This window comes from Patagioenas fasciata, chromosome Z (genome assembly GCF_037038585.1).
Source record: "Patagioenas fasciata isolate bPatFas1 chromosome Z, bPatFas1.hap1, whole genome shotgun sequence".
Classification (NCBI taxonomy): Eukaryota; Metazoa; Chordata; class Aves; order Columbiformes; family Columbidae; genus Patagioenas; species Patagioenas fasciata.
Genome location: NC_092560.1, coordinates 49294032 through 49310200, shown reverse-complemented (window position 1 = coordinate 49310200; position 16169 = coordinate 49294032). Strand labels below are relative to the sequence as shown.

The following is a 16169-nucleotide window of genomic DNA, read 5'->3' as shown; positions in this document are numbered from 1 at the left end:
AAGAGAACAGAAGGAGCCGCCGGATAAGAACTGGGCAAAAGAACTGTGTGAAAGATCAGATCAGCTATTAGCGAGTGAACCCAACAGTCAGCAATATCAAGCTATGAGAGAGGTGCCTGAAACCAACAAAGCAGCCAAATCATTTGCAACTGTTAATCAGGGTCCCAATGAGAATTACATGCAATTTATTGACCACCTTCAAGAGACCATCAATAAGCAGGTTGAAAACTTAGAAGTTAAGGAAGCACTGGTGTTGAAATTAGCAGTAGAAAATGCTAATGTTTGCTATCAGCATGTTATTTGCGAGTTTTACAGTACATATTATGTGTTCCTGTGTACCGTCTCTCTGAAAATCAAGCAGCTTGTCAGGAATGTGAGTTAATTGTTTTACTAGTTGTTTTTAAGTGCACCATAAAACCTTCTGCCTGCTCTTCCCACTCAGGCTGCAAGCAGCCCTGTGCTTCCCCCCCGCCTCCCCCCCCCCCCCCTCCCCCCCCCCTCCCCCCCCCCTCCCCCCTCAAGGTTTTTACTTGCAAGATGGGGTCAGGAATGATTGTTTTCAGTTGTGTTCCTAAAAAATCGGTATTGGGAGGTGTTTTAAAACATAGAAAAGCACTCGGACAAGAAATCATTAAATCTTTTCAGACAGTTTTACAGGCAGGGCGATTTGAACTTCAACAAGCTGAGAGAGACTTAACTGATAACACAAGAAAACTTGTTAAAGTCTGCAAGATGCTTTCCTTATTAACCTGTTTTCTTTGTGGGTATCTGTTTAAGCATGTTGCAATTTTGATAGGTCTTTGTTACATGGTACGATAAGTTCACAGTCTGTTAAATCATGAGATTCTGTTGACTCAAAATGTGCATTTTGTGATAATACAGAAGAACATGAATAATTTAGTTCTTTACTGCATGAATGTGATGTCTATCCCTGTTTCTCTATTAGGACGGGATGTGTTAGGACAACTAGGAGCAACTCTGGTGACAAAACAACAGCATTTCTGGAAGCGGCCATTGATGATGGGCGACCAGTACTTAAATTACAGTGGAAAAATGATGATCCAGTATGGGTAAATCAGTGGCCGCTCAGTAAAGAAAAACTTGCCCATGTTGAAGAGCTAGTACAGGAACAGCTTGAAAAAGGGCATTTAGAGCCGTCTACAAGTCCCTGGAATACTCCTGTGTTTACTGTTCAGAAAAAATCAAAGAAATGGAGGTTGTTACATGATCTTCGAAAAATTAATGATACCATGGAAGACATGGGAGCATTACAGCCGGGATTACCATCCCCTGTCATGATTCCGGAAAATTGGCAGATCTTAATAATTGACTTGAAAGATTGTTTTTTCACCATTGCTTTGCATCCTGATGACTGTAAAAGTTTTGCATTTTCCATAAATTCTGTAAATAAGGCTGAACCTGCGAAAAGGTATCAATGGGTAGTTTTGCCACAGGGAATGAAAAATTCCCCAACTATGTGTCAAATTTATGTAGCTTGGGCCTTGCAATCAATCAGAAAATCTCATCCTGAGTTAGTGATTTACCACTACATGGATGACATATTAATAGCTGGGGAAACTTTTTCTACTGATTTGTTGATAAATGAAGTATCTGGTACATTGCAGCATAGAGGATTGCAAATTGCTCCAGAAAAGGTACAAATTCAACTAGCATGGAAATATCTTGGTTGGGAAATTTCTCAGTCCACAGTGAAACCTCAGAAAATAGTATGTCGGCCTGTCATTCAATCCTTAAATGATGTGCAGAAACTAGTGGGTGATCTGAATTGGGTCCGGACCATTTGTGGGATCACTAATGAGGATTTAGCTCCAATTGTAAAACTGCTAAAAGGGGATAGTGACATTAGCTCTCCTAGAACGCTTACTGCTGAGGCGGATGCTGCTCTGAAAAAGATTATGTCCAAACTTGTAAAAGCTTTCAGCCATAGGTGGAACCCAGATTATGTAATTGGACTACTAATTGTAAACAATACTAACTATCCTTTTGCTCTCATAATGCAATGCACAACTGGTAAGGAGCCGTTAAAGATCTTAGAGTGGGTGTTTTTGCATTTTCGACTCAAACGAACCATTACAACCAGGGTTGAGGTCTTTGCTCAGCTTATAATGAAAGGTAGGCAGAGAATAGTCGAAATTTCAGGGGCTGAGCCTGCATATATCATTGTTCCCCTCGTTTCAGAATATTTACAGTGGGCTTTGCAGAACTCCTTACCTTTTCAGATTGCGTTATTAGATTCTCAAGCTTTAATTAAGACATTTTCCCCTCCACACAAGTTAATGTCAGTTTTGAATATGGGATCAATGGAGGAGGGTCCCCCTCTTCTCTCAGAATTTCCTGTTAAAGGACCCACAGTGTTCACTGACGCAGGGGGTAAAATGCAGAAAGCAGCAATTACATGGAAAACAGATGGAAAATGGCACGATGTGATATTAACTGACCTGAAAGGATCAACTCAGCATTTGGAACTCAGGGCTGTAATAGAAGTGTTTATCAGATTTGCTCATAGCCCAGTGAATATTGTTTGTGATTCTTTGTATGTGGTAGGTGTGGTAGCTCGCATTGAAAGATCATTGCTCAAAGAGGTTCAGGATGCACAACTGATGTCTTTGTTCAAGCAACTATGGTTGTTGATCGAAGAGAGACAACACCGATACTTCATAACACATATCCGTAGTCATCTGACAATTCAAGGCGATTTAGCTGAAGGAAACCGCCGAGCTGATTTTCTTGTATCTCCTGCCTGGGTTCCACCTCCAGTAGATAGGTTTGGGCAAGCGGTATGCTCTCATAGTTTCCTCCATCAGTCTGCTCAGGTCTTACAGCGGCAATTTTCATTGTCCGAAAGTGAAGCCCGAGGTATTGTTAAAAGTTGTGCAGATTGTCAGCCCATCTCAGTAGGGCTGGGTGCAGGAGTCAATCCAAGAGGATTAGGAGCCTTGGAATTGTGGCAAATGGACGTCACACATGTCCCTGAATTTGGCAGGCTGAAGTATGTGCATATGTCTATTGATACATATTCTTTCGCCATATGGGCCACTGCTCAGACTGGTGAAACTAGTTCACATGTGCAACGACATTTACGTTCTGCTTTTGCAGCTTTGGGAGTTCCTGCACAGGTCAAGACAGACAACGCACCTGGTTATATCGCCAAAGCTACTGCCACCTTTTTTCAGTTGTGGGGTGTTAAGCACATTACAGGGATACCAAATTCTCCTACTGGTCAGGCCTTGGTAGAAAGGATGAATCGAACTCTCAAGCATCAGCTTGACAAACAAAAAGGGGGAACTGACTGTACTACTCCACATGACAGACTAAGCAAAGCATTATATGTCTTGAACTTTTTACGTCTTCCGCAAGGGTTCGACATTCCACCTATGATTCGTCATGGAACAAGCTTAAAAGGACACTTGACAGACCTTAGAGAAAATCAGTGTCAGGTCAAAATACACAATGGAGTTACTGGTGAATGGGAGGGTCCTTTCCAATTAATAACTTGGGGAAAGGGTTATGCTTGTGTCATTACAGACCAAGGATCAAAATGGATTCCTGCAAAATGGATCAAGCCATGGCTGAATAAAGACAACAAAGATTCGACAGATGCAGAAGGACAGGAGGGAGATAAGTTGTGAGAATTGTCTCAAATATAAACCATGAATTCTTATTCAGTGTTATAGATGCTCTTAGACCCAGTGGTCTAAAAGCTTATTAGTAAACAGATAAGGTACCTTCCATAGAGAATGCTAATTTGAACAGATAGTAAGAGTTCCAAAAGGGTGATATTACAATTAGATAATCTATGCATAGATAAGGTAAAAGTATAAGATATTTCTACCATGGTAACCTAATTTAGCAACTGGTAAGGTTTTAAAAGAGATATTAAGATTAAGCTATAGATCTTTTAAATAGGTTAATATAAGTTTTAAGATATTAATTCAATAATTAGCATATGAATAGGTTAATATAAGTTTTAAGATATTAAGTCAATAATTAGCATATGCTGATGGTATTAAGTACGTTACTCTATAAACTGCGCAGTTATAGATCTTTTAAGAATTTAAGAGAATATATTGTATTAAGTTGTCTGACTATTCTAAAATAGTGCGTTGGTAAGGTTGTCATAAGTAGAATTAAGGTTTTATATATGATATGAAGGTTTGAGTATAAGCAGATAGTTGTTTAATCTTATTAAGTAAGGTTTAGCTACATTATATGTAATTGTAATTATGTTGTTAATCACGTGTCCTATGTTGCAGTGTATTTCAAAGACGATTCAGCATGCTGTTTAAGGGGCCTGACTAGTTCAAGAACAAAAGGGGGGAATTGTGAAGGGGTTTCGTTAGAAGGAGATATGTTGTTGAATTAGTCAGGCCCAAAGGAATCTCAAGGCCACTTCAAGGTAACTGCCTCTAAAATTATACTAAATTCTGTAAATTCACAAACATACACAGGCAGGTTTGTCAAAGATTTTATCAGCTTGCTGTTGAGGACATGACGTTTTATATACTGTACATGCAATTCTGGAGCCCCTTGGTGGTAAAACTTGGGGTTTACCCATAAGATTATCGTGTATGGGCCCATGCAAATACATTTAGTCAGGATCTCTGGAAACTCGATTTGGGCATGAGTTAATATTCTGCATGTAGATGCTTTCTAATCCCTGGAGGATATTCTGTACTGGTTGGAAGCAGCATCAGGAGCAAAATGTATAAGTAGAAGCTGCTGTGAGTGCTCAGATGTCAGCAGATAAGGGAGCAATGAAGCTGTATATCCTACAAGCAAGAGGTTTAAGAAGCTCTGTAACAGAACAGATGGACAAAAACTCCATCTTTGAAGACTTGTGAGATAAGTAATACTATTTTTCTAGTTTTGCAGGTATTGGGGCTTCAGCTTTCGAAAGCACTTTGGTCCCAGTGATGTACAGTCCTAAGTGGCCTCAATCCAGCAATCTAACAAGCAAATATAATTTCAAAGCAGTCTGCAAAATGTCAACAGGATGGGGACAAGGCTTTGCTTAGTCCTTGGGTTCAGCCTGGCTTTTCATATTGCTGGGCTTTTCCTACTATGGAGTTGGAAAAATTGTTAGACCTCAGTGCAAGTTTTTATTCTCACTTGAGATCTGGACTAGTTGCTCTGTACTTTCTTTAACCATCTGAAAGCTTCATGCAACTTAGTTTCAGGAATTCTAGTAAAAAAAATGCCTGAATCTTTGCAAAACTGATGTTGGCCTTGCACTAATGTTTAAGCATGTCTTGAAAACAGTTCCAGCTCCCAGATTCTGTTCCTAGACTTAGTTTTATTTTTCATCCATCTCCATTAGGAAGCTGTCACAGGGTCTGTGATCCATGTAACTGAAGGAGTGCTTTTATGTGGATACAGCACAATACTTGGTGTGTGCCAAGTAAGATGGTGAGTGGAAGCACTATGCTGTTTTTTACATGCCTGTAGTTGTTTTTCTCTGTTTCTCTTAGGACTTGCCTTAGTCGATGGTACCACAGTTGCACAGAATTTTGTTGGTTTTTAGTCTTTCTCCTCCAGGGGTCCTCTTAGAGTGTCATAAACAAAAAAGGAATAAATTATGAGGGAAGGCAGATGGATATAGATGAAAAGCCAGAGAGACACCCTGCATGCTCAATTTAGGATGAAGAAGAAAGTATTGCATTGTTAAATACTGTGTCTAGAAAACATACAAGAATCAACATTCATTAAAGATTTATGTAAAAGTCTGTATTTGTTACAACTAATTCACAGAGAAATCTATTTGAACTTGAATTTTCTGAACCTCTCGTATTTTGAATAGGTTAGCTGTCCAGTTCTTAGGTAAATAGCAGACATGTGAGGGGGTATGATACAAGATTTTAGCTGAAAATTATTAATGTTTTAAAGTTATTAGTGTTCATTAGAGTGTTTGATACAGGTTATTGCATTTTTCTTTCCTCACTGGCATTAGTAATCTGAGAAAAGAAACTTAAGTGCAGATCTCAGGCTTCTTCTTATGTGACGTTATTATATGTTTTTTCTTGGGAGCTTGATGTCCAGGTAGACTGTAATGGGGAAAATTTGATCATGATCAAGAGTGAGTCACTTGAGAATACAGCTGTCAGCCTTTTTGACCCCTTGGAAAGTTACCATCCTGTTAAGTGCTGAAGTTGTTTCTTATCTAAATTAATTTTATTGAATTCTATTAATGAGGTTGTTGCTAATAGTGTGTTATTGGGATTATTGCTGTAAGAGAATTGAACCTTTCTTTAAAGTCAGTCGTTTGCCTTTTGTGGCCTTGGAGGGGAAAATAAGTTGGTTTTGAACTGGGATTTTTTTGATTTGTCTTTTCTTGGTCACAATTCTGAAATGTTATAACTTCACTAATATACTCTGTTACTTCCGTACCAAGGGTGGTGGGGAGCAGGGGGTCTCACGGGATGCTTTGGTACCTGACCTTCCTAGCAAACCCATAGCCCTTGGTTTATAGCATAAAAACCACTGGTGGCTGTTCCAGCAGCATGACTGGGACTGCAGTAAGTGTTTGAATTTGTCTCATTCATGTATGATTGTGTTTTCTTCTGCTTAAGGCCGACAAGGCAGTTAACATCCTCCTTAGCCACTGTGGGTTAGCTCATATTTCTAATGAGCAAATTACTAGATGTTTTCCAGATTGATTTGCCAAAACCTGTAGTTTGAAGTTAATGGATGGGTTGACTGTTTTGGGAGGCACGTGGAGGAAAGAAGAGTTTTGTCAGTGGGTGATTAACTCCTTATATGTCTTTTTCTCTGATTGTTTGTCCAGTTTCAGTATTTTGCTGACCATTGTGCATGGATTCTAAAACAATTAAAAAAAAGTCTTTGTCTTGGATTGCTGGGGTAGGATAGGTAGTGCCTGAGACTGATTCATGCCACATGTCCTGCATGTTTTGATGGAGAGCAAGGAGTCTCACAAGATACGTGGGCTCCTGGCCTTTCCTTTGAAATATGCAGCCCTAAGCTAGGTGTCTGCACTACTTATGAAATGAACTGGGAGAGGTAAGTGGAGTTTTCACGGCTGTGCTGCTAAATGAGTTTGTGCATTGTCCTGAAGCTTTGCTTTGTCTGCACTGGAGTTTGTTCAGTCAAAGAGCTGCCCTGGCTGATAACTAGCTCAGTAAGAAATTTTTATTTCCAGCATGCTCAGTTCATGGCTCGGGCTCGTTATATGACTGTGTGACTTTCAGTGTTGACACAAGACAGGAGTAAGAAACTTGAGTTTGGGGTTTAGTTGTGATCCTTCTGGTTATCTCTGCTTGATTTTTCAAACACGGTTCACTCAAAAAAATGCTCTGAACTAAGAAGCATCTCTAAAACGTAATTACTGACCATAAAAATGGCATTATTCTAGCTGTGCTTTAAGAAGTAGAAAACTACAGCAGAGGTTTAATTTAGACCCTTAGTAGCTCGGATGGTAAATGCAAGAGGTTAAGAAGGCTGGTGTTGTGCCTAATGGTATATCATACACGGGATGGGCTTCAAATGGCATCTGAAGAAAAATAGCTACACTGTGGCTTTTCAAATCCACCTTATTTTAACTGTGAATGTTCATATGCCTTTTGTAGAATAAAGAGTACTTAGAGGGAATTCATCCTAGCATGGTGACTGTTTGCATGCATGACCTTGTGTGTTAATTAGCATACCTGTAATGATTAATCGTAATCAGGACATTTAATGTCTCCTTTCTTCTGAGAGTTTTTCTGCAGCAGTATTTTCTTATATTTAATAGAACAAAACAGTATTTATGTAGTATTAGCGGTTATTCAATTAAATCCCTTATGTAATTTTTAAGGGTAAGTTAGGTAACAAAGACCAGCCTACCCCTGAACAAAAACTATACTCCTGGTAGCTCCTACCATGTGGTGGAGTCTATAGTTTGAATTGATACTGTGTTGTAGCAAAATCTGAAACTGGTAAGCAGCACAAGGGAAGGCACAGAACGGCAGAGATTCTGTAGACAAGCTCCACTTCTCTGTTGATAGATGGCCTTTGTTTACTCGCTGCAGTTCAGTCTCCAGACACGACAACCTTAGTCAAAACTAGACACACTGTTCTCACAGGCCATGAGATGCAGTGTGTGTCATTGAATTTCAAATGTAACAAAAAATTATCCCAGAGTATGGAAACAGTAATGGGAAAACCAGGGAAAGGGTACTCAAGAACGGGAGCCAGTGAGCTGTTGTTGGCTGATGCTGAGAAGTGTGAGATTTTTTTCGTTGTTGTTTTTTGTTGTTTTGTTTTTTGTTTTTGCTTTTGTTTCCAACACTGAAAATACCAAATATAGTGACATGATTCCTGCAAATAGGACCAGTAACAAATACCTTGGAAGGAAGGGAGAAGGATGAAGTTAGGGAGAACTTGGATTTGCTTCAGTTAGTTGTACTTGAAAATCTTGATGCAAGAGTCTTAAAGACGGCCTCAGAAATATTTTGCAGAAACAATAACAGAAAGAAAAGAAAGATTAAAATATCCTTCTTTTCTTTAAAATTGTAGTGAGCTGGGTATTAGTCACCAGACAGACTATAAGTGGCTGAATATGCATTTGTTGTGTCAAATCCATTTGATCAAGCCTCATAGGAGCAACTAATGGTGGAAGTGAAACAACCAATAACGTCTATCTTGTCTTTATTAAGGCTTTAGGTGTCATTTTATGATGCTTGTAAGCAAGCTAGAAAAACAGAGTAAGGGACAGAGTTTGGTTTGGGTTTTTTTTCAAGCTAAATGTAGAGGTCAGGAGATACCAATAATTTATTTTACAAACAGCAGGCTGTACCAGATAGAAATTGGAAAGATGGCCTGGGCCAGATCAGTACTATGAAGGATTAATGATCTGGATGATATGATGATGAGTAAGCTTTCTAAAATTTGAGATTACACTGAGCTAAGGAAGATTAGAGACATGCTGGGGGATAAGACTGGAGTCAAAATTGGTGTTGACAAATTGAAGATATGGACTGAAAAAAATCAGCTGAGATAAACTAGGGATAAGTATATGATAGCGCATTTGGTGGTAAAAATACAGAATGTGTGATTGAAGACAGCAGCAAGCTGACCTGTTGTATCCCAGATTTTTGCTTGTTTGTGTGAAGAATTAGAAAACAGAGCAAAGGAAGCTGGAGACAGACTGCTTTGGGAATGTCAGACTAGAAAGATAGAATTTCAGAGTTTAAAGTGACTTCACATCTGGAGGGAAGCTGATTGGTGGGGCAGAAAAAGTTGGTAATTTGCAGAAAATCTTTGGTTGGCTGAAAGAACTGAGGTGCTTCTTGGAGAATTTTATTTGAGCTAGGTCTAAATCAAAAACTGGTGAAGAAAAGAGACAAATGTATGTTTTGACCTGTCTCAACAGAGAGCAACATTAGAATTCTGCGTGCAGTGTGTCTTATGAATTTAGACTGTTGTTGCCTTTGCTAGACCAAATCCCACAAGGTGAAATTCCTGGGGGAGGGTGTGCTTAAGGTATATGGAAGTCTTGGTCTTACTTGTTTGTCTTTAAGCTTCACAAAGGCAGTGACACCAGTGAAACCTGCAGAGGCCACGTAGTTGGAGCCCAAACATAGCAGACTGGAGAACGCCCAGCTGGAGGGGGGCACTTCGATTGGCATTCACTGTGACACGACAGCCTTCGTTCAAACTGGATTTCTTTTTTTCTCTTTTACAAGGGCTCACGTCTTCTTAACAAGAAAGCAAACTAATTTAGGAAATTTAGAAAAGTATTCTTTTAGTGTGAGTAGTGAATGTGAGTCATCTGAGAAAAAAACAGTTTCCAGATTGTTACCAGAGTCGTTTGCCTGCAGTCGCTCCTAGAAAAGCTGGGGAACTGGTGTAATTCCATGTTTTCAGCAGTCAGCAGCTTGACTTTCTGTGAGAGTTGGAGCAGATGGGGCACTGCAAGAGGCCCAGAAACACATCAGTCTGTGTCCAGCAGCAGGTACCCTGGAGTTTGGTGTCTGCACCAGGGAACTAAATTAAACACACTCCTACTGAGGATAAAAGCGATTTAACTCCAGTTTTTCCAGTATGCATTTTATCTCAGCAACTAATTGTTGTTTCATTTCCTGGGGATGTTACAGAGTGCTCCATTAGACAGACTTTGCATGTTAGTACTTTTTAAATGAATATCCCAAATATATCACTGTTTGTGTACAGTACTGGTCAGGAAGTAACTCACAACACAACTGCATGGAACAGTTTTTCTTGTGTTGTTTATTTACTCGGCTCTGGGGAACTTGGGTACATCTTTGAATTTGACTTGTCTTTTTCAAAAGTATCTGTGTGCCTAGACTGCAAGTTGCATAAGCAAAGATCGAATATTTCCCCGCAAAATGTTCATACCTTTGTAGTGGCTGAAAATTTAAGTAGTTTTAAGTAAAGATGTAGTTCCTCTTGGTGTTATATAGTTAGTGGCTGTAGAACCATCCTTACCAGACCTTCTTTATAAATTTGGTAGTATGTAAGATGGGAAAAGAACAGGAAAATTACTCCACTGGCTCTGTTCAGTCTCGAAGCCAACCCCTTTAAGGTATTGTGCAGTGTGCATGTATGCTTAACCAGGTAGTTCCTCAAGGAACCTACCCAGGTAGTTCCCTGGGGTGCATACTTTTGATATTGTTTGTAGATGAAGATTAGGAAAAATCTTGTAATTTCAGATTGCATGATGCACTCCAAGTAAATTAAATCTATTTTCAGTAGTGCTTGTGGTCCTCAGTTCCTCAGGTAGTCCCCAATTAATTTTTTTTGTAATTCATTACATCTTTTCTCATGCTTCTGTAGGTTGCTTCAGGCAGTGTCCTCAAGCTACAGATGCTACGAATGATACTCAGTTCACATCTGAGTAACAGGAGAGAAAGCTGAGCACCAGATACCAGTTTGGAGATGTCCTTTGTGGGTTGTGTTGAGATGGAGGCTTATGGTTGTCCCAGAGAGGGCTGTGTAAAGCCAGTGCCACAGCCTCCTTCCACCTGTGTGGCAAACGGTTCTTTTGGGAGTGGGGACATGGACCTTTGTCCTGGAAGCCCCTGGCAGAATCGCTCTGCACTGCTTTTCCTGATACTCATTTCAAAATTAGCACTCCTCTGGGGAGTCCCTCATTCTCTGGTGGTATATCTGATCTGTTATAAGAGAACACATGTAGCCGTATCTTAATTGTGTCTGTCATTCCCCTAGTGAAAATTTGAATGCTTTGTCATCCTTATTATTCCTTGCAACACCCTTGTGAGATTGCTTTGTATTCTTGTCTTAATTTTTAAAGATGAGCAACTGAGCTGTGCTAAGATTTATTTATTCATTGATGAGATTCAAAACTAAGAGAAAAACTCTAAACAAAATTTTAACTGCAAGTATCGATCACTTACATTTAGCCTTTGTAATGTAATTTAATTATCTTATAATGAAGTTATTTCTTATCATAAGTGGGGATTTAACTTTATTTTTTTGCTAAAATACATGATCATAATGTAATTGTTATTATTACACTCCAGTTTTACTGCAAACATGTCTGCCAAGAGGTCTGTTGAGGCAGCTCTGGAATTCCTGTGGAGTAGAGACTTACAAAGCTCCACATGATATACAACTGTTTTCCGTAGAATAGCCTCGACTGTGATATTAAATTACTTAAATGAAACTGTTCGTGCAAGAACTTTGCATATTTCAGTGTATCATATTTTCATAGAAACCTTCTAAATTATGTTCAGATATTAATAATTAAATAATATTAAATATAATTCAAATAATACTGAGTCATTAAATGTTTCCTTTAATTCCTCCTACACAAAAGTTTAATGCAACATAAAACAACCAACACTTTAAAGAGGCCATGACATATTCATGCTATTGGTGGTATGAATTAGTGTGGTAGTAGTATGCAATCCGACTCACAAAGTATTTAAGAAAAGGATAGCAGGAAAGAAATAACAAAATGTGGGAGTGGCAAATCAGTGGGGTCTTTTTATTTTAACTCTTGAAGTTAAAATAAAGAATGGAACACCAAGTTCTGGTAGTGTAGAGTAGCTGTTGCTTCAGATCTGACTGTGATTAGTTGTCATTTGACAAGTATGCATCTGCCTTCCTTCAGCTGCTGCAGAAGTTGTTTCAAGATTTTCTTTCCTTCTCTCTCCCTATACCTCTTTGTCTCTAAAGTGAGATAAGGCTAGGTGGGAAGGAATGGAAGGAAAATACGACAAAAAAGGGTTTTCTGGTTCTGCCTCTTTTTGGTGACCAAGTCTCTCTGAGTCGCAGCAGAATGAGGCAGACCTGAGTCTATCAGCTTTGTCTCCTGCTGTTTATGGAAACTAAGCATCTGGAAAGGAGCAGAGGTGTTTTCTCTATATGCTCTGGAAGATTATTTGGTCTGGATTTACAGTTGCACAGTTGTGTTTACCTAAGAACAGCATTGGGTTTTTAATGGTTTACACTCTGAAAAGAGATAATATGAGAATATTTTCCAAGAAACTCTCTCTTTTCTGAGGGGTTGATTTAGTTTCTGGTGCAGCAAGTGACCAGGGAATTTCACTGCGCTGCATATCTGCCACTGTTGGAGAATATCAGGTGTTTGTCTAATAGACCAGTTACATTCATATCCAGTTCACATTCAGTACCTTCTTTCCTGCTGTTCCCTTTTTTTTTCTTTTTTAAAGCAAACTGCTACTGTTCAGAATTATTCCAAAATACTTAGTCTTACCTCAGCTTTGAAAAAGAAGAAAGAGTGATGGGGAACATAAGCCCTCAGAAGGGTTGTTCTAAGGTATGTTCTTTGCACAAAATAGAAGATGACATGGGTCAGAGTTTGGCTCATGGATTTAGATTTATTTAGGGTTATTTGCATGCACCTCTCCTAAGAGCACAGTGAACAAATTCGTAAATGTACCGTATGTTGCAAGTATCTTCTATGTTGATTTAGTTGCAACTGTCTTTTGGGCACTCACAGTCCCTGCCAGGGTATTTTTCATAGTACTGCCATCCTTGCCCTTTTGTGAGTTTAACTAAACAATTGGACCAAGCAAGCTTCTTGGATTCAACAAGATTCAGCCTTCCCTTGTGTCCATCCCTGCTAGAAGAAATTTTAATAACAGCAGGAAAACAGAGGCTAACACTTAAAAAAAAATGTTCCAGTCTTTACCATAGGCTTTCTGTGGTGTAATTTCTTGCCAACCTCAAAGTTCCTTTGTTGGAGTGACCAAAAAAAAAAAAAAAATTGGCTTGTTGGTTTTCAATGTCTGTGCATTAATGCATTTCCAGAATAGACGGAGTGAGTATTCCTTTTCTTCTAAACTAAATTGTTGTTCTTGTTTTTTCTCCATTCCCACTTCTCCAATCTTCCTTCTACTTTCTTCCCTCCTCTGCCCCCATTTTCCCTCTAAAAATATCCTTAGGAATGACTTGCTGATGGTGTGCCGCCAGCTGAATATGGAGGAGTCTGTTGCGGAGATCATGCACCAGCTGGGAGCAGATGAAAATGGAAAAATTTCCTTCCAGGATTTTAGTCAGTGCCGCATGGAACTGGTACAAGAAATCAGGAAGGAGGAAGTGGAGCTTTCTGTGATATCGGATGACACTTGTAAAAAGAAAAAGTTAAGAGATAGGATAACTTCCTGGCCAACTAGCAGCAATAACAGTTTAGGTAGGTATGTCTTTTAAATGTTGTGTTGTGTAATTTAACAAAAGATAAACTACACCAGTTTTGTTACGAATTTTACTGACGTCAGTATTTCTCCTAAAGGGCTTTGAACATGCTGTGGTATAAGGTGGTCGTGTGTTAGAGTACTGTCATAACTGATGTAGTCTGGTCATCATTATATAGACTAGAAGGTGTGCAGAACATCCTCTTCTTAAAACCTGGATTGTACAAGACAAACAATCTTTCTTGAAATGACGAGATCTGTGGGGCTCAGCTGGTAACTGATGATCCAATGAGCCGTCTCTTGTCTCTGAAGCCCGAACAGTTATGTAGGTAGAAACATTAAAAATTAGGAGAGAAATAACCTTAGTCTTTTGTCTTTTAGATGTAATATACTGTAGGAATATGGATGCTTCCTGGATGCTTTAAAAATCATTCCACTTAGTTGGGGATTGAGCTGGAAATGTGGAACTGCCTTGTGATGCAGAGAATACAACAATTCTCCTTTCCTTTTGCCCTCTCTCCACCCAGGGCCAGGAAAAAAAAAAAAAAAAGGGAAAGACCTTACCATGCTGCCTGCAGAAACATGGGATGTAGAAAGGATAGTCTGTGTCTTTGAGTCTGGCCTTTGATAGCACTGCGATCAGTTTGTGTTAGAGCAAAAATTTTAATACCTACAAAATGCTTCTTTTCACTCTGTAACAGATTCAAGAGACCAAAGGACACAGCTTATGGTCAAAAATGCAAGGTACTGTGGGGGAAGCTGGGGATGTTGTCAGTGCTCTAGTTCCCTACAGGAGCTGCTTACTAGCTAAACATGACTCTTGGCCCATGACCTAGAATGAGCCTACATCCATGCTTCAGGAGGCCATAAACCTCTGATTGTATTTAGTTCAAGCTGAGTCACCTCAACCTTTTGATTAGACTACATGAACCTAGATTTTTTAAAAATACTTTTTTAATGAGAGTTCCTCTGTTAGTCATCCCAATAATCTTTCTTTCCATGTGCCCTACATTAACTTAGGAATATTTTTTACAGTCAGGTATACTTTATACATCTTGCTGGAGAGTTTGCTTATCGGTGTTCTGGCTCCTCATGTAACTACTTTTTCTCAGAGTCCAGTTCTCTCTGACCAGGTTCTGTTAGATATTCCACATGTAAAGGGTGTCATGTTTAACATCAGATTTACTTATTTTAAGATAGCTGATGTTACATGAGATTTCTGATTTAGCAGAGTGATACAAAACACACTGAAAACACAATACAAACTTATATTACACATTAGCAGAATATAGCAATTGCAATACACAGTTCAATCACAATACCAACGTGTTTCCCATTACCAGGCTCTGGAATCACAGAATCACAGAATGTTAGGGATTGGAAGGGACCTTGAAAGATCATCTAATCCATTGTGTTCACCATCGTGACACTGGGCATCCCCACTGTTGCTGGGAAAATATATGCAGCTTAAGGTCAGCTCAAGCCCATTGCTCTCTTTTTAAACTCTTTTTTTTCAGTTGTTTGCATTATTATAGTCTTTATGTTGATCTGAGCCACATATATACACCTCCCTCACATTGGCCTTTTGTTTTTGTACTTGAGCTGCTGTTTTTTTTTTTCTTGTCGTGCCTTGACTCTTGCAGGTTCTGTAAGACTTTTTAATAATCAGATAACATATGGAGATGCTCCTCCATGTAAACAAAAGATAGAATGGGAGGAAATAATAATAATGAGTGTTCAGAATACAATTGGTTTTTATTTGGTTGTGAATGAAAACTATTGTGGCAGGCACGTTCAGTGTGTTCTACAGATCTTTTTTTTCGAAGAGTCAAAGGCGCACCACTGTAATGTATATCTGTGATGTAAACATTGCACAGAGTACGAACATAATGAAAGCTGAGGAACTGTACTTGCAGTCAAGCTTGAGTTATGATCTGCATATGCTTCCTTGCTTTCCATGTCTTTGAGGGCTCACATATGTTCTCAGTGATCAAAGAGTCAATTGTGTTATGTTGGCTGTTTGCTATTGCTTTCTAAACATTGTTTAAGAGAGGGGACATCGTCATGTGCAAATTCAAACATGTAAACTTGGTGGATGTTCTTTTTTTGTGTATCTTTTTCTTGGACAGGGAACACTGGTTTTAATAAAAATCATTTTCAAAGCTAGATACAGGGCTTTTTTCAAAACTAATTTCTACATAATGTGTGAGCTGCTGATAATTCTTGAAAGATGTTATCTTGAAAGCCTCTGTCATGGATGTTCTTACAATGCAAGTTTGTATATAATTGCACAGAGGTTATAGATCAGGCAGCATTTTGTGCAGGCTTTTCTTGTAGATGTCCACAATGTCTTAACAAAAACATATGCATATATCTAAATAAAATATTATCTTTGCTACGTATATTTTTTGCTAGCAAAAAAGGTTCTAAGAAATAATTACATCTAAATGACTAATGAATTTTGTCTTACCCATCATTTTTATCACTGATAAATTGTTCTAATAATTTTGCCAT

General features: G+C 38.9%; 1 protein-coding gene across 5 annotated transcripts in view; it reads left to right on the top strand.

Moving 5' to 3' along the window:
- Positions 1-16169, top strand: part of MCC (MCC regulator of WNT signaling pathway) — a 209507-nt gene that overhangs the window by 8395 nt on the left and 184943 nt on the right. For 3 of the 5 annotated variants that reach the window (XM_071802567.1, XM_065860376.2, XM_065860377.2), the window contains exon 2: positions 13407-13654. The exons of 1 other annotated variant lie outside the window; for it this stretch is intronic. In XM_071802567.1, coding sequence (XP_071658668.1) covers positions 13407-13654 — 248 coding nt within the window. Of the gene's footprint in view, positions 1-3648; positions 4418-5338; positions 5428-13406; positions 13655-16169 lie in introns of those variants that run through there. One more of the 5 variants, XM_065860378.2, reaches the window with a different exon arrangement.